The sequence below is a fragment of the Mytilus trossulus genome, chromosome 4 (assembly GCF_036588685.1).
Source record: "Mytilus trossulus isolate FHL-02 chromosome 4, PNRI_Mtr1.1.1.hap1, whole genome shotgun sequence".
Taxonomy (NCBI): Eukaryota; Metazoa; Mollusca; class Bivalvia; order Mytilida; family Mytilidae; genus Mytilus; species Mytilus trossulus.
Window position 1 is genome coordinate 64788267 of NC_086376.1, and position 20916 is coordinate 64809182.

General features: G+C 32.8%; 3 protein-coding genes across 9 annotated transcripts in view; 1 reads left to right on the forward strand and 2 right to left on the reverse strand.

Moving 5' to 3' along the window:
• LOC134716743 (NBAS subunit of NRZ tethering complex-like) overlaps positions 1–18001 on the reverse strand; it is a 103300-nt gene extending 85299 nt beyond the window's left edge. The window contains exons 1-3 of the mRNA XM_063579747.1: positions 17948–18001; positions 17370–17513; positions 16794–16966 (exon numbers count right to left, since the gene is read on the reverse strand). Of these exons, the coding sequence (XP_063435817.1) occupies positions 16794–16966; positions 17370–17513; positions 17948–18001 (371 nt within the window). The remainder of the gene's footprint in view (positions 1–16793; positions 16967–17369; positions 17514–17947) is intronic.
• Positions 3121–11993, reverse strand: LOC134715752 (uncharacterized). 6 transcript variants are annotated; one of them, XR_010106802.1, is made up of 6 exons: positions 11710–11993; positions 7568–7647; positions 6801–7050; positions 6385–6535; positions 5474–5756; positions 3121–4434 (listed from the first exon to the last, which is right to left on the reverse strand). XR_010106802.1 is itself a non-coding variant. In XM_063578166.1 (5 exons), the coding sequence occupies exons 1-4, from the start codon at positions 11769–11771 to the stop codon at positions 5678–5680; spliced, it is 348 nt and encodes a 115-aa protein (XP_063434236.1). In that variant the 5' UTR covers positions 11772–11856; the 3' UTR covers positions 3121–4434; positions 5474–5677. The 6 variants fall into 6 exon arrangements, 1 of the variants encoding a protein (XP_063434236.1); XR_010106799.1 differs by lacking the exon at positions 6385–6535 and having other exon boundaries at positions 6646–7050; positions 11710–11979; XR_010106800.1 differs by lacking the exon at positions 6385–6535 and having other exon boundaries at positions 6646–6948; positions 11710–11971.
• On the forward strand, positions 3623–13103 carry LOC134715751 (uncharacterized). 2 transcript variants are annotated; one of them, XM_063578165.1, is made up of 6 exons: positions 3623–3832; positions 4323–4457; positions 5497–5724; positions 6428–6486; positions 6814–6955; positions 12959–13103. In XM_063578165.1, the coding sequence occupies exons 1-6, from the start codon at positions 3623–3625 to the stop codon at positions 12995–12997; spliced, it is 813 nt and encodes a 270-aa protein (XP_063434235.1). In that variant the 3' UTR covers positions 12998–13103. The 2 variants fall into 2 exon arrangements, with proteins under 2 accessions (XP_063434235.1, XP_063434234.1); XM_063578164.1 differs by lacking the exon at positions 12959–13103 and having other exon boundaries at positions 6814–7526.
• Positions 18002–20916: the final 2915 nt, after the last annotated feature.

A 20916-nucleotide genomic window follows, 5' to 3' on the forward strand; every position in this document is an offset into this window, starting at 1 on the left:
CGTGAGATCAATAAATGAAGAATATGCCCACGAGACTCAGATGATGTCTCAACTTGTATTTGATATATAAAGGTACATGGTTGAACGACTCAAACTGACGCTTCCCAAATTTGCACTCGATTTGAGTTTTGTGTACAAGTCCAATTATCATTGGGTTTAAGCTAAAGTCAAACAGAAACAACACATTCAACATTTTTCCAATTGAAAAGAGGCACAACTCATGACCTGTATAAGTAACGCCAGAAAATTCAAACTTAATTTGTATATTATGGCAAGAAGCAGTGTAAATTCGTAATATTAAGTTGAGTCAAACTGAAGGTGACGAAAACTTGAAATTCATCAATGTTTATGTTCATATAGAGGCACAACTCAGGAAAGCCAGAAGTGACGCCAGCCATTTTCGAATAGGATCTGTATTATATGTTAATAAACACCATATAAAAGTTTAATAACATTTGGTTGAGGCAAACCAAAGTAAGAGAATGGAAACGGAAGATTATTTTTTCCATTTAAAATGACGACGCCATCAAAATTCGAAATGTATGTTTTGCTGTAATTATCATACTGTATCAGTTACATATCATTTGGTTGAGGCAAATAAAGTTCTTATGTTGTAATGTATTACCATTGCCGCTGGTTAAGGAGACAGTTGGGATCCCGATAACATATTTTATGTATGGTCCTGCCCCTACAGTTGGGATTCCGCTAAAATGTTTAATCCTGCTACACATAGTATGTATGGTCCTGCCCGTAGTCAGACGACTGTAATTCAGTGGTTGTTTGATGTTCTTCCTTCTTCCTTCATATTTATAGCAAATTAGGCGTTAGTTTTCGAGTTTGAATTGTTTTACATTCGTCATTTCGGTCACTTTTAAAACAGACTATGCAGTATGGGCTAATTGTTCATTCTTGAAGGGCGTACAGTGAATAATGGTGGTTATTTTTTTTGTGTTATTGGGTTATCTTGTGGAGAGTAGTCTCGTTGGCAATCATACCACATCTTTCTAGTAGGTAAATAATTTCCGCACGTCCAGGGGTAAAAGTTGATGCACCACCGCTACAGCAGTGATAACAAAATACTGTTGGAAGATATCGGATTATTTTTCTCCAGGTGAGCCAGGTGAGCCAAACTTTTTTGCAAGACTACCAACGGAAATGCCACGTCATCGAAAAAAACAAAACGAACACACCCAAGTGTCGACATACAGGGACCTTAACCTTTCTTTCACCATTTAAAAGTGCAACTTATTACAAGAACATCTCCAATATAACTATTTGTTTATCTACATCGTTTTATAATACCAAAGTTTGCATAATGCAATACCCGATACGGTAAAAAAATAAAAGAGTAAACCTCAACAGACCCCAATAAGTTTTGTTACGCCCATTCGAGACCATGTTTTACTGAAATAAAACCCTAAATCAGCATGAAATCCTGTTCTCAACTATTTTCGGTAGGACTATAAAAAGAAAATTTCCCTCCTCAAAGCACATGCGACCATGCCTCCAAAAAGAATAGCCGCGTTAGCTAAAGCCGCTCCAGCAGCAAAAAAAATAAAACGAGTAAGTCTTTTACAATTTATTTAGTGTAAAATTCATTCAAAAGAATGTAATTACTGTTCTAAAATGTTTCTTTTAAACTTTCAAATCTTTAAATATCGCTACTGCATTTTGTAAAAATATTCGAACAGAGTATCATGAATTAAATTTATCTTTAAATTTTTGCAAGTTTCGGCTGTATGTAGAGTGATTTCAGTTTTCCATATTCTGTGGTACTTTAAACCGTGGTGAACATATTTTCTTATATCCTACAATTTTTAACTGTTTATCCATCCCAAAATTCGATTTTCTTTAATAGACAGAAAAATCGTAAAATCCGGTTTAAACAGAAAAATAACGGTGAAATTGCCGAAACTAAAATTAAAAAGCATATTGGCCATAAAAGAAAAACGGTGAAAAACTATATTCGGAATTATATCGGACCTCGTTTTACCCTTTGCCCTACATTAAGTTCATAGTATATAAATGAGATGTGTCATGAGTGCCAATTACGCCACTTTCCAAGTAGCAACCATTCTGTAAACTGTCCAGATTGCAAACGTTTACTTCTCATTTGAATTGACATTTCAAAGAGGATATAAACCAATCTAGAAAAGCCTCAATGGGCTATCATTTTTCGCCCATACTGAAGGGGTTACCTATTTCACAGGTTTAATTTGATAAATTGCTATTTGGATGGAAAGTTGTCTCATTGGCACTCAGACCACATCTTCTTATATCTAAGAATTTAGTTCTTTTGAAAGCGTCAAATAAGGCTAACACATTTTGGAATGTAGAATCTTCTTAACCTGCCTTATTATTCATAAATCCAAGAAACGTTTTGATATCCCATTAGTTAAATCTACATAGTGTTAATGTTGTTTGTGTTCAATGTCATTTCATGGTCTCTATTTCTTAATCTTCTAAATAGATGTTCACTCTGTTTCTGAATTTTTGGAATATCAAAAAGTCCCAATAATTCCATTTTTTTCGGCCCCTAATTCGTTGGGACCAAAACTTCCAGTTTTAGTGCAAAAACCAAGAAAAATGCTTAACTTTTTTTAAATTCCTTAACTGTTGGGGACAAAACACCCAAAATCAATCCCAACCTTCCTTTTATGGCCATAAACCTCGTGTTAAAATTTCATAGATTTCTATTTTTTACTTTTAATAAAGTTCGGAGTGCAAAAACCAAATGGCTTCGGACGATGACGCCACCAATGTAATACCAATATACAACCCAAAACTTTCAATTTTTGCGGTCATATAATAAAAAATGACCCTATCCAAATTTGTAATTGATCCGAGTTTTGTGTATTGTGTATAGCTTTCATAATGTTCGATTGGGGTAAACTTAAGTTCAAGAATGTATACTTCAAATTCTGATAAAGGGGCACAACTTGAGAATAGTTAAATGATAACCATTGTGAAATTTTCATACCATTGCTGATTCAAACTCGATATCAAGAATGCAACCAGACCTTGAAGTCAATAAAAACTTTCAAGTCTGATTTTAGTGCTCCAAGCACTGAGCCAATTTTAACTAATTTAACACCAAATAAATAAATACAAAATCAAATACATCATTCATTGCATGTTTATGTAAATGTTATTTACAAATGTAAAAGCAAAACAGTATTCATAATGACAATTGAAAAAAAAGAGTTGCTTAAAAACACAATTTCAAACGAGAGTAAAAAATTAAATACCTCAATTTCTGTTAAAATCAAAAAAATATATAAAAGTAAAAAAAACAATGCTCCGTAGGGCACAGATATATACCAAAACACCCAAAATCAACCCCAACCTTCCTTTTCTGGTCATAAACTTTGTTTAAATTTCATAAATTTCTATCGACTTTTACTAAAGTTGGAGTGCAAAAACCAAATTTGAAAACAAACGCAACAACGACATCGTGATACCAATATACGACCAAAACCATTTCAATTTTTGCTTTTGCAGACGTATAAAAATAAAAATATATAGGCAAACTTCTGTTTGCACCTTAAAAGTTAAAAAGAAATTTTTCCAAACTTCAGCTGGCACTTTTAAAATTAATGAACAATTACATTTATGTCTTTCAATGTTTCAGGACCTTGATGTTATGAAAGTCCATGCACTCCTGGAAGAGGAGCCAAGGGGCTCCTACAAAGTCAACTATATAATAACTGAAGGGGGGAAAATAACAGAGCTACAGTACGATAATAAGTTCACCATAAACTTGGGGGAATACAAGTTGCTGAAGAAGTACAGGGTCTACGACGAGAAGATGTCGTTACCTTCTCATGCCCTGGTTAGTATATGAATTAAATATTAAAATAATGACATTTCTTTACCTTCATGAAGAAATAAAATGAAATAAAGCATAAAAATAACTTACATTAGTGTCAAATGCATGTATATACAATTAAAAAAAAGAACATATATCTTAAAATAAAACTTATTTTACATAATATAAAAATAAATCTAAGTGTTCATGATTTTTTTTCTGAAACGAACAATTGAGCTAGTCCAAAACAGTGAATTTTTTCAGGTTAAAATAACAGGCGTTCCTTTACCTTCATCAAGAAATAAAATTAAACATTAAAGGAGGAAATCCTTTTCCTGCATTGAAATAATTTTAAAATAAATGGCATATGTGTATTCATACAATTTGGGAAAAAAAACATAAAAGATAATAACAATGCTTTCCTGCACATATATGTTAAAATAAATACTTGCATAAAATAAAAATTAAAAATTATTTACATTACATCTTATGAAAAGGCATTGTTTTTATTTAGTGCTTCGAATCAGCTCCATTCCCCCTCACCAGTTTCCAGGAGGCTATAGATATATTCAAAAATCCTCCGGTGGTAGCCATAAACTCCATCAACAATCTGCATCAAAGGATATCTATAAGAGGGGAAATAGCCAGAGTAAGTTTGTATTCAAATTAATTTTACATTTTGCAAATATTAGTATGTGGAGAATACATCATTATATTTTAACATATATCAGTTGCATATCATTTTAATAACTAGTTTCTTCAAATGTTAATGTATAAGCATGAAATAAATGTGTTTTTAGAGGTTCACATTTCATCAGTAAGTGCATGTGGCATCTTCAAAAACAAGTATTTACATTAAATAAAGCAGTCCAGTACACATTTTGCAATTATTGCAATTGACCAGAAGTTACATAAAGGGACAACATCAAAAGATAAGATCAATGTAGGATAAACTAGTTTAGAGTAGAGATGAGTTGAAATTTCAGCAAGTTTTGTTTATCCAAAGTCTATTTTTACATAAGAGGAGGTATTATGCCCTTCTTACGAACTCTGTGATTTAGGTGTTTTTTAATCTCGCGAGTTTTTGAATAGATTCTTTTCGGATCCAGGAATTCTTTTCTCAAATTTTGGAATTTAAATATCTTTAAATTTGGGACCTCAGGATTAGCAAGGGATTTCAGGATTAGCATCCCTTTACCATATATCTATATTGGTCATATCAATCAATTTTTCTCAAATTAAATTGAGAAAAGTGGGGTGGGGTCTGAAAAAAATGGTTTAGCTTTTTGATATCCTACATTGAACTTTTCATGTTGTCGCTAATGGTAACAAATATTTTGATTGTATCTAATTATTAGAATAGAAATAATTCCTGAAAGCTTTAAATTTGCTATAAATACACGCATGGCCTGGGTTGAGTTTTTTTTTTATGCTTATGATGTATTTAAACATGATGGACATGTGAAAATTAAGAACAAACTACAGCTTCTATGTGGTTTTTTAAATAAACAATAGAAGTGGTGCCAAAGAGCAGATTTTTTTTGGAACTATACCTTTATTGGTTGCAATTGAATAACCTTTACACCTTTTTTTGTTATATTTGAAATCTCTTATAGATTAATTATTGTATAAATCATACAATATAAACATACATATAAAACTTACATTGTTTATTTATTGTATAATAGATTCCATTGGAGCTGGAACCTGCAGAGGATGCAGAAAACCCCTACAGGGGGTTGAGGCTGACAAACCCCCTAATGAGGCCTCGCTCCCTCAAGGTTAAGTTGTGGAGGGAGAAGGCCTCCATGACTAACGGGTTCTCCGTTGGAGACAAGATTGTGGTCAAAAATCTTAAGGTCATGGAGTTCAGGGGGTCGACCTTCCTGAACTCCATGGCCGACACCAGCATAATGGTGAGCTTGATTTTCTTTCATGATCTCCATACCTATGAAATATAAAAAAATAAATAAAACTAAAGTTATCTTTTCAAAATAACCAGAACTTTCACTTTAATACCAATTAAATATATTGTAAAAAACAAATAAATATTAATTGATGTTTGAAATGATAAATATGTCAAATATACTTCTTTGAATTGTACCACATGTTTAAAAATCCAATCTATTAATATATATATACTTGATAGTTGTCGTTTGTTTATGTAATATATACGTGTTTCTCGTTTTGTTTATATAGATTAGACCGTTGGTTTTCCCGTTTGAATGGTTTTACACTAGTTATTTTGGGGCCCTTTATAGCTTGTTGTTCGGTGTGAGCCAAGGCTCCATGTTGAAGGCCGTACTTTAACCTATAATGGTTTAATTTTTGAATTGTTGTTTGGATGGAGAGTTGTCTCATTGGCACTCACACCACATCTTCCTATATCTATTGAACACATTTTAAGCTAAAATTCAGTAGCATTTGGAATTATTATATATAATGTATAGTGGATCTCTATTTTTAATTATAAAGTAACTATTCAAAAACACAACCTGAAAATCAAAACAGAAGAAATATTTACCATTCAACTTTGCAATTTTACAATTATATAAAAGCATAAATAAACCACATACCATTGTTTTTTTATAAGCCAATTTAAATTCAATTATATTGCAGAATGACACAGAATTCCAAGAAACAGTGGAAGGGTTAGTCATTGGAGCATCCTTCATAAGGTAATTAATACATTAAACCTCAAGTCAAACCCTTTCATGTCTTTTAAGACTGAAACACAAATTAAGAAATGGTAAAATGAACTTAAAAGCAAATATTTTGAAATGTACACTGGGACATCTATATGAAGCTATGATAATTCCATATAATATATTTATTACCTTAAATACAATGGAGGTCTCCTTTTTGTATCTTTTATATCAAACATATCCATGAACTTGGCTCCCCTCACATTCACCAATATACAATCATCTCCCAAAAAATGTATAAATGCCTTACTGGCAAGAGCTAAAGTACAAAAAAAACCCAGTCTTACTTTTCTTTTTTAGAGATGAACTGTCCATATATTTAGAAGACTTTGGAATGGTATCCACATCCCATGAACAAATGGGCAACATATTTCCAACCAATGCCTTCGAGGCAGGAATCCTCCTCCGCTGTGCCATAAACAACGGGGAACTAACCTACATTGTAAGTTTACTTTTTAAGTCATTTAGTATTTTAAGTTCTTATCATGAATTGGAACCTTCTCTGGATCTTTACACTCTTTTCCAACAGTTCCACTACTGAAAAATTATATTTACATGTCTTAGCTCAACCGCTAACATCCAAGTATCTAGCACATGTTCTAAGGGAATCGATTCCTTTAAACTTTATTACAGTAGTCATATTTTGGCCCCTTAATACCTTGTTGTTTGGATTGACTGAGCCAAAACCAGGCCTTTAATAATATATTATTTTGTTTCCCCAATCCTGTCCCTGGCAAGCCGCAGGTGTGAGTTGGTAGGTATTGAAATTTTATTTTTGTTCCAAATCAAAAATAAAATGGAAAATGAAAAAAATAAAAAAATTGTGACTTTGTTTTGACAATTAAATTTTTTCAAGTTGCAGTTTTTGCAAGGAAGTCAATATTGGAAACAAAAATAACTTTATTTATGGCCTCATACGTCATTAGTTCGACAAATTTCGAGTTAAAGTAGTGTCTCATTGGCACTCATATGTCATTAGTTCGACAAATTTCGAGTTAAAGTAGTGTCTCATTGGCACTCATACAATATCTTTTTTATTTATAAGTAGCATTACCTTGGTTCACAACTTTTAAACTTCTTGAATCATTCATGTTTTCTCCCAATAAACTGGTCCTCAAAGCATTATCAGTTGACCTGTAATTGACAAATAATCATCAAGTTTAATTTTCTTTCTACTACGCCTTGATACAACTTAATTAACTACAAAGTAGCTCTGAAAGTGCATATGATCATGAACAATTTCTAGGAGAGCCGTGAGGCTCTATTCACCTCCCCCCCCCCCCCCCCCAAAAAAAAAATTGATATAAATCAAGGAAAATATCATGTTCTGGAGCAAGACTAACAGTTTGGCACAGACTAACAGTTGACTTGACAGAAATAAAATGTAAACCAACTGTACGGCCAAATAGGCAAACATATTTTTAAATCCACTTGCTCTCCCAGATTTTTACTTGCTTTTCAAAATTAAGAAGATATTAACTTTTGGCTGTATGAAGTGTTATTTTTTTATTAGATTATAAAAACATTTAATATCAACCTTTTTTATTCATAATAAAAAGTATTCTCAGATTTTGATTTCAACATGAAAATTTGTGAACAAAAATTGTTTTGAATTTCTATATAAATCATATCCTATTTCGTTTTTTTTTTTAGTTTTTTAAATTTAATGTCGCTATTTCATAGCTGCTATATGCTTCTTTTTTATTTAGTGTACTTGATCAGCAAATGCACATTTATAGCCTTATCCATTTCCTGAATCTCGCCTGGTTTTATAATATCCCACGTCCCACATCCTATTGGATTGGCAGCCATCGTTGTCAATGTTGTTTTGTCAGTCTATGTTTTAACTCAGATTTACACAGTAATTGTCTTTTTTTTTGCATAAATATTATATGGGGATACAAAGTATTACAATTGATCAACTTAATTGATATCTCGGATGAAGTGCAAAGACTGTAAGGACAGAGTTATCTTGTTATGTGGTCCCAGCAATCTAAGGCCAAATTATTATTTGTTATAGTGACTGGTTTTGGCTAGAAACTGCCAATGATTAATGAACAGGTTATGGAACCAGCCGTGTAGACATTGTTCAATGAAGTTCATTTATATATTTGACTCCACTTTTTTTTTGTTCAATGACTAATAAATCTACTTCAATCTTGATACTTGCTCTATGGAGCACCCGATTTTCACTTCCCAGACACCAAAGTTGCTATAGTCTCGGTCTATTGTCAGTGTCGTATCATGATGGCATCGAGTTGAAGCAAACTTAAGTCAGAAAATAAATGTTTAAATTCTTTCATGAAAATACAGAAAAAGACTACATAATTGGAAATAACTGCAGTTTACATTAGAAAATTTTAACTGATCCAATAAGCTGCTATCAGAGATGTCTCGCCTTTTTGTAATTTTGATAATGCAAATGTAGCAATAATTTAGCATCTCGACAAGTTATAGAAATATTCAAAGTCAATGAACCATGACTATTTTGTTAAACAATCTCCATGTAAATTAGATGTGCTAAAGCTTATACAATTGCATACCAAATACATGTATCATTGAATGTCATAAAAGCCATTCCCAAATCTAAATACAAAAATTAATTTGTTAACTGTAAAAGTTTCAAAGTCAATAAAGCATGAAGAGGGGGGAGGTTACAATGTATATAACTTCCATGGAAACTATACTTGCAAATGCATTGATTTAACATTAGCAGTTCATCTTAAACTGATCTCATCACATACTATTATGTAAACTAAGATAAGTTTCAAAGTCATAACATTGTCATAGAGGGGCGAGGCCAAATATTCTCCATGGAAATGAGATATGCCAATGCTTATTCAACTGAAAACCAAATATGATTGACCTAACCACTTGTGGTTCTCCTTAAACTGACGTATCACAAACTAGCTAATACACGTAAAATAAGCAAAAGATTCAAAGCTAATAGACCATGACTGAGGGGCGAGGCCAAATAATCTCCATAGAAAGGTCTGCCAGTGCTTATACAACTGCATACCAAATATAATTGACCTATTACTTGTGGTACACAATAAACTAGACCTAACCACAAACTAATGCATTGTTGATGCCATCACTGCCAGACATAGCATACCTATATAAAAAAGATGTGGTATTATTGCCAATGAGACAACTATCCACAAGACCAAAATGACACGAACATTAACAACTATAGGTAACCGTACGACCTTCAACAATGAGCAAAGCCCATACCTCATAGTCGGCTATTAAAGGCCCAAATAAGACAATGTAAAACAATTCAAACGAGAACTAAGGGCCTTATTTATGGGGGGAAAAAAATGAACCAATAATACCTACTCCGTCAAGTCAAGACGATAGTTTTTATACATAAGTTCGTGGCGAGAAGGGGTGTCCAAACAATTTCAGTTTATGCAGCGTCATAAAGAAAAATAAATTTGTCAGGATTTCGGAAGCCGTCAAAATGCAGTGATTTTTTTCCTATAAAATGCAGAAATCACTAACCAAATGATCCCCAGGGCACAGTTTTATACGACTGCAGAGGTTTAAACCTTAACACTTTTGACAAAATTTGGTCACAATATTGTTACTATCTTAATTTGGATTGTGATCAAATTTTCGACATAATATAGGTTTTATGACAAATCGTGCAATTGAAAATTTCTTCTTGAAACTTTCCAATATATATATCAATTTTAAATTTTGAAAAAATATATGAAGCTCTTCAAAAAAATGTAAACAAAAACCTCCCCTTGGAGCAATAACCCCCAAATTCAATTGGCCATTTCAGAATCTAAAGCATCATGGGTAATTTCATTGTTCGAACCGCAAAGTGAAAATTACGTTACGTCATTGGTTGATTTTCCATTGTTTGTAACGGTTTAAACCAATCAAAACTCTTTGGTGTACGTTTTTGAAAATATTACCCAGGATGCATTAGATTCTGAAACGGCCAATTCCAGCCTTTCCTTTGTAGTATAGAACCTTAATGTACAATTTCAGAGATAAATACACAATTACCCAAGCCATTTTCTGGAAATGAAGAAATATGCATATTTGGGCCCCTTTTTTACCCCCTAATTTCTTAACAATACAAAATATCCCACGCCACAATGAAAAAGTGATTGTTTTATGTGTCAAAAGTTCAAGCGGCCAGGTCAGACGGGATTAGCGTTAAGGTGTATACAACTGAACACAATTATTTTGTTAACAAATATCAATAAAGATAAATACATTGCATTCTAATATTCTACGAGGGTGGTAAAGGGTTATTTTCTTTCAACATGATTGCCGTTGGTTATTTCACGTTGTTTTTACTTTTTTATTTGACATTCAGTCTCGCAAGACGGGTACCTCGTTCAACGTGTTCTGCTTAGGGGAAATATATGTTTTATAAAAATACAAAAATTGTATATAATTAAAGTTTATGCTAGCTGCTTAAATGTATATTTTTTAAGGATAACGATGGCAATAACTTTAATATACACAGTAAGTTCGTGCGCATGTGTAAAACATATTTTGTGCCAATTAGAACACAGCTTTCATATTAAAATCATATATTTAAAATAACACTAGACCACAATTGGAAAAAGAAATGAAAATCGGGGCAAATGGACCCTGAACCATTGGATATTCGGGGTAACGGGTACTACGGCGGGGGGGGAATGGACCCCAGATTTTTTTATTGTTACTTAAACGTCCAGTGGCAACTATTTCATTCATATTCAGGACGATCTGTCTGGCTTACTCCAAATTTTACATACTTGCAAATGGTTTGACAATTATATGTTTTAAACCACAAATAATTTTTTAAATCTCGCATGAGAAATACTCAAGGAGTTGCGATTTCACAGGGGTAAGGAAATAGAGAATGATTGGGAAGATGGGATCACTAGCGTTCCAACATTTACTCTCCCGGTTTTGAAATTAATTTTACTTTGAGGGCGGACAAAAAAGTCCTGCGTGAAATCAGTAATGTCGCCACTTTCAAAGTTCCGATTCCGTCAAATTTTTCAGACCTGCATCTCACAACTTACTTTTAATGACATGTCGAAAATGGACGACTTGTTTCTTTTATTCAAACGCTTTTACTAAATGACAAACATAGGTTTTTTAAATGAGCCGATCTCGAAATAAGTTGTAACTACTGTAAATAAAAAATTGTCATAGAACAAGTTTTCAAATCGCTATTGTTACCTAGAAATCTTTTTCTGCATTTTCTCCATCATCTGTATTCTGTATTCTGTATCCATCATCATGTCTGCTACGTTTCCTGTCGTCTGCCAACAATAGAGATCAAGGATCGACTACGCATGACCGTTACCTGTTTACTGTTATCTTGAGGATACCATGTGGGGGAACTCTTGAAGTTGATAAAATATCTTTGCAAAGAACAAATAAATTGTTATTAGCTTTAAAAATATTTAGCTAACAAGTTGATTTAGATCATTCGGTTTTTTTCAAATAGATAAAAGAGCGTCGCGCCATAATATACAATTAGCCAACCCGTTACGCCCCTCACAATCAGTTAACGGGACTTAAGAGGAACAATTGGGACTTTCTTCGACATTTTAGGATCAATCCTAAACTATAATTTGTTGACATTTATTGATTTGTTGACATTTCTTGAATTAATGCCTGATTAAACAGATTACTATAAAAGAAATAGATTTAAACAAAACCTCTTTCAACTGAACTAGTTTCATGAATATTGATTTAAAAACCCATTTTACAAAAAAAAAATTGAAGATCTTTGAAAAAAAACCCCAAGTATGGCATATCAATTTTAAGTAGGTTCACGAAGGTGCATACCTTTATATCTGCCACAATTGTGCCATGAGCGAATCTGCATTATATTTTACCTGGATACATACATTTTATTAAAGGACATTCTGAAAAAGACTTGAATTAAAAAAAATAAACTTCAGCTGCAACCATTTGAGAGGGAGGGTAGGAGGGGTCCGGGCTTAAAACACGAAATCCCGAAATCCTGGATTTAAAAATACGAAATCCCGAGGTCCTGAAATTCGAAAAAAGAATTCCCGGATCCCGCGAAAAGGTCAATCCCGAAATCCCGAGCTTAAAAACCCCCAATCCCGGAGTCCCGATAAAGGTCCTATCCCCCCTCATTTAATTTGATATTCTAAAGGGGGAGGGGTGGCTATGGATTTTTCCCATTTGAATTTTCCCATTTGATTTCCTGGGGAGCTATGGATTTTTTTCACGAAGAAACTTTGTTTTTCGCCGAAACCCTCACCTGAGGGTGAAAACATTTTTTCCACAGAGTTAGACATTTTACTCAAACCTGGAAACCAATTTTTTCCCCCAACAAAATTCATTAACCCCCCCCCCCCCCCCCTGGAAATCAAATGGTTGCTGCTTTATGCAGTCACTAAATATATGATTTTGTATCTCAATAATTTATATGTTTTTCTTTATCTTGCAGATATCAAAAGAACTGCAGGCAGCTGCTACCACAAATTAGCGACAGACAGTACAGTACACCCATGGAATAGGAACACCCATGGAATAGGAATGAACAATATTCAAAGATAATATTCAAAGACATTATAATAAATATGTACATCTTATTTCTATGTCTCTTTCATCTATCAAGCCTACATTCAGAAATATGCATTTATATTTCAATTTGTCATCTACTTGAGACGGGTTTCAGTACGATTTTAGACGAAACAAAGTCAGCGGTCACTTGTTAAATTCTCTTATTATAAGTAACGGGATAACTATATTTGGTATGTGCGTACCTTGCAAGGTCCTCATCCCCGCCAGACCGTTTTCACTTGACCTCTACCTCATTTTATGGATCAGTAAACAAGGTTTATGGTGGTCGAGTCCTTGTCTCGGATACTATAAGCAATTGGTCTTGTATGTTCGGTGTATGGAAGGACTGTAAGGTGTAAATGTCCAACTGACAGGTGTCATCTGACCTCGACCTCATTTTATGGATCCGTGAACAAGGTTAAGTTTTTGTGGTCAAGTCCGTATCTCAGATACTATGAGCAATAGGTCTTGTGTATTCGGTATATGGAAGAACTGTAAGGTGTACATGTCCAACTGGCAGGTGTCATCTGACCTTGACCTCGTTTTTGAGTTTTAAGGTTTTTTTTAATACTTATTGCAATAGTTCACCTATATTTGGTGTATGGAAATATTGAACGATCTATGTGTCAGTCGCCCTGGTTTTATTTGTCCTTGACCTCATTTTCATGGTTCTTTGCTCAGTAACTATATTTGTCAAATGGAAGAATTGCTAACTGTTCATGTCTGGCATGGTTCATCTGACCTTGACCTCATTTTTATTGTTCACTGGTTAACGTTTATTTTTTTTTTGTCAAGTTTATATGACAGTTGTAATAAATCTTTATATTTAGGACTATCAACATAATATCAATGATTAGTAAAGAAGGCGAGACATTTTAGCGTGTGCACTCTTGTTTGGTTTATGCTTTTTTCCTTCCTCTGTCCGTCTATCTGTGCCGGTTCAGATGAAAGTTCTTAGGTTTAAATATTTGATCAAGGTAGTTTTGATGAAGTTAAGTCCCATAAAGTTGAAACTGAGTTTTTTAAATGTGGTATGATTGCCAAATTAGACCACTTACTACAACGACCAAATGACAGAAATCATTTAAGCAGACATAAAGAATTTCCTACATGTACTTATTTACCTTTTATATAAAAAAAGATGTGGTACGATTCTCGATAAGACAACTCTCTAAAGCTAATCAAATGACCTAGAAATTAACATTTATAACTCGCCGGACGGCCTTCAACAATGCACAAAGCCGTATGCTGACCCGTTAACCGAACATGGTATACTGTTTCCTCTCGCAAATGTATTCCAATAACGAGTTTTTTCCAATTTATCAACAAATATCACAAAGTTGATACCATATTCAGTACAAAGAGGAATAACTCAATCTTTCTCACGATGATTAGATTTGTCACAAACTTTTCAAATCTAAAAAAAAAACAGCTATCAAAGTGAAGATTTAAATTATACTAAATCTTTTTTCAATATCCGACCACCGGAGTATTTGAAATCCTAGCAATAAAGGTGCATAAATATGCTAAAATGTGGTTGTCGTTGGTTATTGTTATATTTTCGTTTTGCGTCCAATCAATCAATCAATTAATCAATCAATAGATATAGGAAGATGTGGTGTGAGTGCCAATGAGACAACTCTCCATCCAAATAACAATTTAAAAATTAAACCATTATAGGTTAAAGTACGGCCATGCTTGTTTCCGTTTCATGTGTTCAATACGGGGTCCAAGGTTTCGTCGTTTTCTCTCTCGGTTGTTCTATTTGACCCTATCCAACGTATGTAACCAACCAACCAACCAACCAACCAACCAACCAACTAATCAATCAATCAATCAATCAATCAATCAATCAATCAATCAATCAATGCATGCATGTTTCCGTTTCATGTGTTAAATACGGGGTTCAAGGTATCTTTTTTTTTTTGCTCGATTAAATTGACCCTTTCCAACGTGTTTAACCAAAGTGTTTAACCAACATGTGTAATCAACGTGTTTAACCAACCAATCAATCAATCGATCTATCAATCAATCAATCAATCAATGCATGTGTCCGTTTCATGTGTTATATACGGGATCCAAGGTTGTTTTTTTCTCGCTTGTTTTAATTGAGCATATCCAACATGTTTATCAAACCAACATGTTAAACCAACGTGTTTAACCAACCATTCAATCAATCAACCAATCAATCAATTAATGCATGTTTCCGTTTTATGTGTTTAATACGGGATCCAAGGCCTCCTTTTTGGCTTGTTCTAATTGAGCCTATCCAACATGTTTAACCAACCAACGTGTTTAACCAACGTGTTTAACCAACCAACGTGTTTAACCAACGTGTTTAACCAACCAACCAATAAATCAATCAATGCATGTTTCCGTTTCAGGTGTTTCATACGGGATCCAAGGTCTCTTTTATTTTCGCTTGTTTTAATTGAGCCTATCCAACGTGTTTAACCAACATATTAAACCAACCAACCAATCAATCTATCAATCAATGCATGTTTCCGCTTCATGTGTTTAAAACGGAGTCTAATATCTCATTTTTTTTCGCTTGTTTAAATTAACCCTATCCTACGTGTTTAATCAAACAATGTGTTTAACCAACCAACCAACCAACCAACCAATCAATCAATCAATCAATCAATTGCAATCAATCCATTCCATTAATTAATGTATGTTTCCGTTTCATGTGTTTAATACGGAATCCAAGATCTCTTTTTTTCGCATGCTTCAAGAGACACTATATCAAGTGTTTAATTAATAAACCAATCAACCAACCAACAAACCAAATAATCAATAAATAAATCAATCAATATATATGATATATTTATTAATGACAGTATAATTAAAAGAAAATTGAAGGAAAGACCTATCAATTATTCAAGAAGAATTGAACTTTAATATTGTTCTTACATCTCTTCTGAAAAAAAAATCCACCTCCTTGTTATCACTTAAACACTGAAACTACAAGTCCAATCGATCCCAAAATTTACAGTCAGCAGGGCATACATGTACTAAATGTTCATAAAACAACGTGGTGCCGATATCTCTCAAGACTTTTCCTAGAGAAAAAGAATGGCAATGCCGTAAAAATCGCTTGCTAGGTCCGTAATTCTCAATGAAATCCTACAATAAAAATGTCCGCTCCTGGATTTAAAAACTTATCTGTTACAAACTGGTGCTGAAAAATGTACATTTTAAGAAAATAATCCTTAAACGTCTTTTAAAGTTGCACCGGATCAATTAAATCCAAATCATGCACTGCTGGTGAACTGTGATCAAAATGTCAATTTCCTATAATGACCAAAGAAATTACATTGTGTACATTCCATCTCTATAGATGTTGTCTGTCCAACGTCCCGACCTAAAGAGAAATAAAAAGACTAAGTTTTTCTTAATATAAACACGCGTCACGTGGTGTCTCCTCAATCTGGCGCGCGCGCTGGACCTAAAATAAAATAAAAACTTTCCAAACTAAACATGAAACTTCTCCGGTAACACAATACTAGACCCCTTACAGAAACAAACAAACAAACAAACAAACAAACAAACAAACAAACAAAACAAACAAACAAACACCCCCCCCCCCCCCGCCCCATCAATCTATGTTTCAAGGGGGGAAAGACCGTTTACAATTGCTTTTTAAAGCAATTGATTTATATTATATATTGATGATGTTAACACTTTATTTCTGATTTCTGAACATCTATTAATCCTACTTTGGTCTTTTTCTTGGTGGTTGAAATCTTTCCATGTCTGTAACGTAATAAAGGACATCTTTTGTTAGTTTGGTTGTCTTGGAAACAAAAGAAGTTTCTTCATCATCACTGTCTTCAAATTCTTCTTCCGTTGTATCACCAAGTCTTCTTTTCTGAGGGAACACACATTCAACCTTCAAGGAAAAAATTGTACCTTTATTATCTGAATTGCATATAGACTTAATTTCAGATAGTGAAAAAAAATTAAAATTGTTTCTTCTTTCGAGAAAGATCTTAAACTAGAATACACCTTATCGCTATTACCGATTGACCCAAGAATCTGTCAAACTTCCCATTCCATACAACAATCACCTTTTCATTGTGGCGTCATATATTTTGTATAATGACATCAAAATTTTACAGGAACCTTTGTGATGTTTAGTAATGGCAGACAAATAGGGATAAGGTGTATATCTGTCAGTAAGAAAATAATGCCAAGCTTGAACGTTCATAATTTCAGGCTAAGTGAGCAAAATTAACAAAAATTGGCATAAAAATAAATGCAGTGTACAACTAAAGTAAATGTGTCAACTTTACCTCTAATCCTAGAAATCCATCATGATGAACCCCAGTCACAGGGGATGATGGTTCAAACCATTCCGGAGAGGTTCCTAGTAAATTCTTCAAAGTCTTTGTTGATGAAACTGTCACTGCACCAGTACAACGAGACAGAATAAGTGACTGAAACAAGAATAAACCTTAGCATAGGATGTGAAAACAATATAACCCTATTCCTTTGTCATATCAACTACCTGAATATAATTAATTTTGCTTCATTTTCCTTTCCTGTAACTACTATGGGCTTGTTTAACAACCTTGATCGGTTTTAAAGATCTTCCACTGTCTAAACCTTTCTAAGCCGGCTAGGATTTAATATTGAGTGAATATAGATTTTTTTTATACAATAGGCATTTGTTTTTTGCAGTTAATTATCAACTAAGTTAACATAGATTTCTTGAAATAATTCAAAGAATTAAATGTAGAAAAAAAAATTACAGTTACTACAAAATGTCATATTAATGTTAAAAACATTTTTAATTACAATTAAAAGAAACATAAGATCTATTTTGAGCCAAAGTGGGAAACTTTAGCATGTAAAAACTGGGTATATTTACCTTACTATTGATAGTTAACATACTATATAGTAAACTATTATTTCTATCGATCATCGCGGTGGGAAGTCGTCAAGAACACAGTATTATTTTATTTAGGGGGTTCACTCGAAAAATAAATAAATATAAATAAGCTTTATTTAGAGTCGGCATGGTATATAAAACATAGACAAACATAAGCTCTAATGAGCTTTTAACCGACATATGAGACATTTATATAACAGTACAACATTTATAACAACACAATACATAATATAGTACACATGCAATAAATATCACAGCACAAAAATGAAGCACTAAAAGCAGAATATAAGCATAAGCTAGGTGTTAAGGCTAAAAGCATATAAGTGTAAACTAGGCATAAAAGCTGGTAAAAATGCATAGCATAAAAATTGAAAAAATGGGATATGATCTAGATGGTAAATAGATTTGCATAATATATTAACTAAAAGTCTGCACAAACTGTGCACTTACAGTCATTTCCATTCTATGACTTTAGAATATTTTTGAACTGACTAAAATTAGAAATTTTTCTAAAATCATCAGGTAGATCATTCCATAAAACAGCAGCTGTGTATTTAAAAGAGTTCTTACCATAGGTTGTTGTTCGGACCCTAAGTATATGTACAATATTAGAATATCTAAAATTATATTTACAGTCTTTCAATACAACTAAATCATGTAAGCATGGTGGTGACAATTTATATAAAATTTTAAAACACTCAATAGCCATGTTACGCATACGTCTTATTTTCAGTGATGGAACCTTTGCTCGTAAAAGTAGTTCATCATATGAACTAACATAGTCTTCATATATAAATCGTAAAGCCCTTTCCTGATTTTTTTCCAATTTGGTGGTGTTATTTTTGTTGCAAAAATGCCATGCCAAAGGACAAAAATTAAAATTAGATAAAATAAATGTGTGGAAAATTGTCAGTTTATTCAATTTAGTAAGGTAGCAGCCAATGCGCTTCAAAACATTCAGTTGTTGGGATGCTTTACGACAAATATTTTTAATGTGGTGATTAAAATTAAGTTGATAGTCAATATCAAAACCCAAAAGTTTGACAATCTCATCACAGGAAATTTTTGCTGACTGTATATTAAAAACAGGCTTTTTTGCAAATGTTTTATTTCCAACTGCAATGGCTTGGAATTTGTCAGGATTTGCCTGCATACAATTAAATCTGAACCAGTCAATTAAAACAGCACTTTCTCTTTCGAGTGTACATAATAAAATATCAAAATCATTGTCAGCATAAGACAGAGTATTGTCATCTGCATAATTATACAAGGTACCATGTTCAATAAAATAAAATATGTCGTTAATAAAAATATTAAATAATAGGGGCCCCAGGATTGAGCCTTGGGGTACCCCTTTCTGGATGTCAGCCCAACTGCTGAGTACTCCCTGAAGTTTGATTTCTTGCCTACGATCTGTAAGATAATTTTGAAGTAATTTCACTGATTTAGAAGAAAGACCGTAGGCAGATAATTTACTTAAAAGAATATCATGAGGTAAACAGTCAAAAGCTTTCGAAAGATCCATAAGAATAGCTGCCACATACATATTATTATCCAAAGCTGTTTTCCAATCTTCAAGGAGTCTCAGCAAAGTTGTCTGACATCCATGACCTTTTCTGAATGCACATAAAAAAGCATGAAATATATTCTCAAAAAATTCAGTTAACTGGTCAGACATAACCATTTCATAGACTTTTGAAATTGTTGGTAAAATGCTCACAGGTCTATAGTTCTTTTTATCAAGTGGATCATTCTTTTTATGTAATGGTACAACCTGAGCTTCTTTGAGTCTGTTGGGAAACTCACTGGATTCTATGGTGTTATTTATTAATGTTGTTATGTGTTTGTTGAGTACTGGTGCACCAGCTCGTAGTAGTTTAGATGATATTTGATCTACGCCAGTAGCTTTTTTTATATTGATCTTTTTCACAAGTTTGTTTACTGTGTCAACATGTATAGGTTTAAAATCAAAAGGTTTATCATGTTGTATGTGAGATTTAATTTTTAAAATACTAGGATGTGTTTTTTCTTCAAAAATAGTACCTTTGCCTATGTCATTGGCAACATTAACAAAAAAAGTATTAAAGTTGTCACAGACATCTTTAGTATCGTTTAAAATTTTATTATCATCCACAAGTACAATTTTTTGTTGGCGACAGGTAGATTTTTTAGATAAAAATGGTTTGACTGTGCTATAAAAGTGTTTTGATTTTTGTCCTCCAGCACATCTTTCTTGAAAATAAATGTTCACTGATTTTCTTTTTAATTTTGTGACCATATTTCTTTGTCTTCTATATGCTTCCCAAGTTTTGCTTGTTTTGTATTTTTCAAATTTTGTTCTCAGCATTTGTTTGTGAAAAATAGCTTTTCTTAATTCTCTATTCATATATGGTACTGAGTTTTTTCGAGGGTATCTGTATTTCATTGGTGCATGACAATTTATCACATCTGAGACTTTTGTTTCAAAATCATTATATACCAAATTTATATCATCTATACATTCATCTGAATCATGTAAAAAATTTATATTATCAAGATCATTAATATAATTATCAACATTAAAAGATTTAAAACTTCTGTATTGTGTCTTACTGTTTACACAATTAGGTGTATGACCTTTTATAAAAGTAGATATCATATGATGACAATCACTAACACCAGTGTTAAAATTCAGTGTTTTGAAACAAAGATTTGTTCTATTTGTAAGAATAACATCTACAAGTGATGGTTCATACCCTTTCATATAGCATGTAGGTTTTTTCACTATATTTGACAGATCAAAAATGTCACATATATCCTCTAATATTTGTGATTTGCTTTTAACCATAAAATCATAGTTAAGATCACCAATAACCATATAATTTTCTATAAATTTGGAACCTTTATCTAATAGTATATTTATGGAGTCATAAAAAATATTGTTCGCCATTGATGGTGAACGATATAAA

What these genes read in the sequence shown, in the direction of transcription:
- LOC134715752 (XM_063578166.1), bottom strand. Translation starts at nt 11,771, where the DNA reads ATGATGATGGATACAGAATACAGAATACAGATGATGGAGAAAATGCAG. An exon ending in ATGCAGAAAAAGATTTCTAG is followed by an intron (nt 7,648 to 11,709) that starts GTAACAATAGCG and finishes TGTCAATTACAG; the next exon opens with GTCAACTGATAATGCTTTGA. An exon ending in AGACCTCCATTGTATTTAAG is followed by an intron (nt 5,757 to 6,645) that starts GTAATAAATATA and finishes TATATTTCATAG; the next exon opens with GTATGGAGATCATGAAAGAA.
- LOC134715751 (XM_063578164.1), top strand. Translation starts at nt 3,623, where the DNA reads ATGTTTCAGGACCTTGATGTTATGAAAGTCCATGCACTCCTGGAAGAG. An exon ending in TAAGAGGGGAAATAGCCAGA is followed by an intron (nt 4,458 to 5,496) that starts GTAAGTTTGTAT and finishes ATTGTATAATAG; the next exon opens with ATTCCATTGGAGCTGGAACC. An exon ending in TGGCCGACACCAGCATAATG is followed by an intron (nt 5,725 to 6,427) that starts GTGAGCTTGATT and finishes ATTATATTGCAG; the next exon opens with AATGACACAGAATTCCAAGA.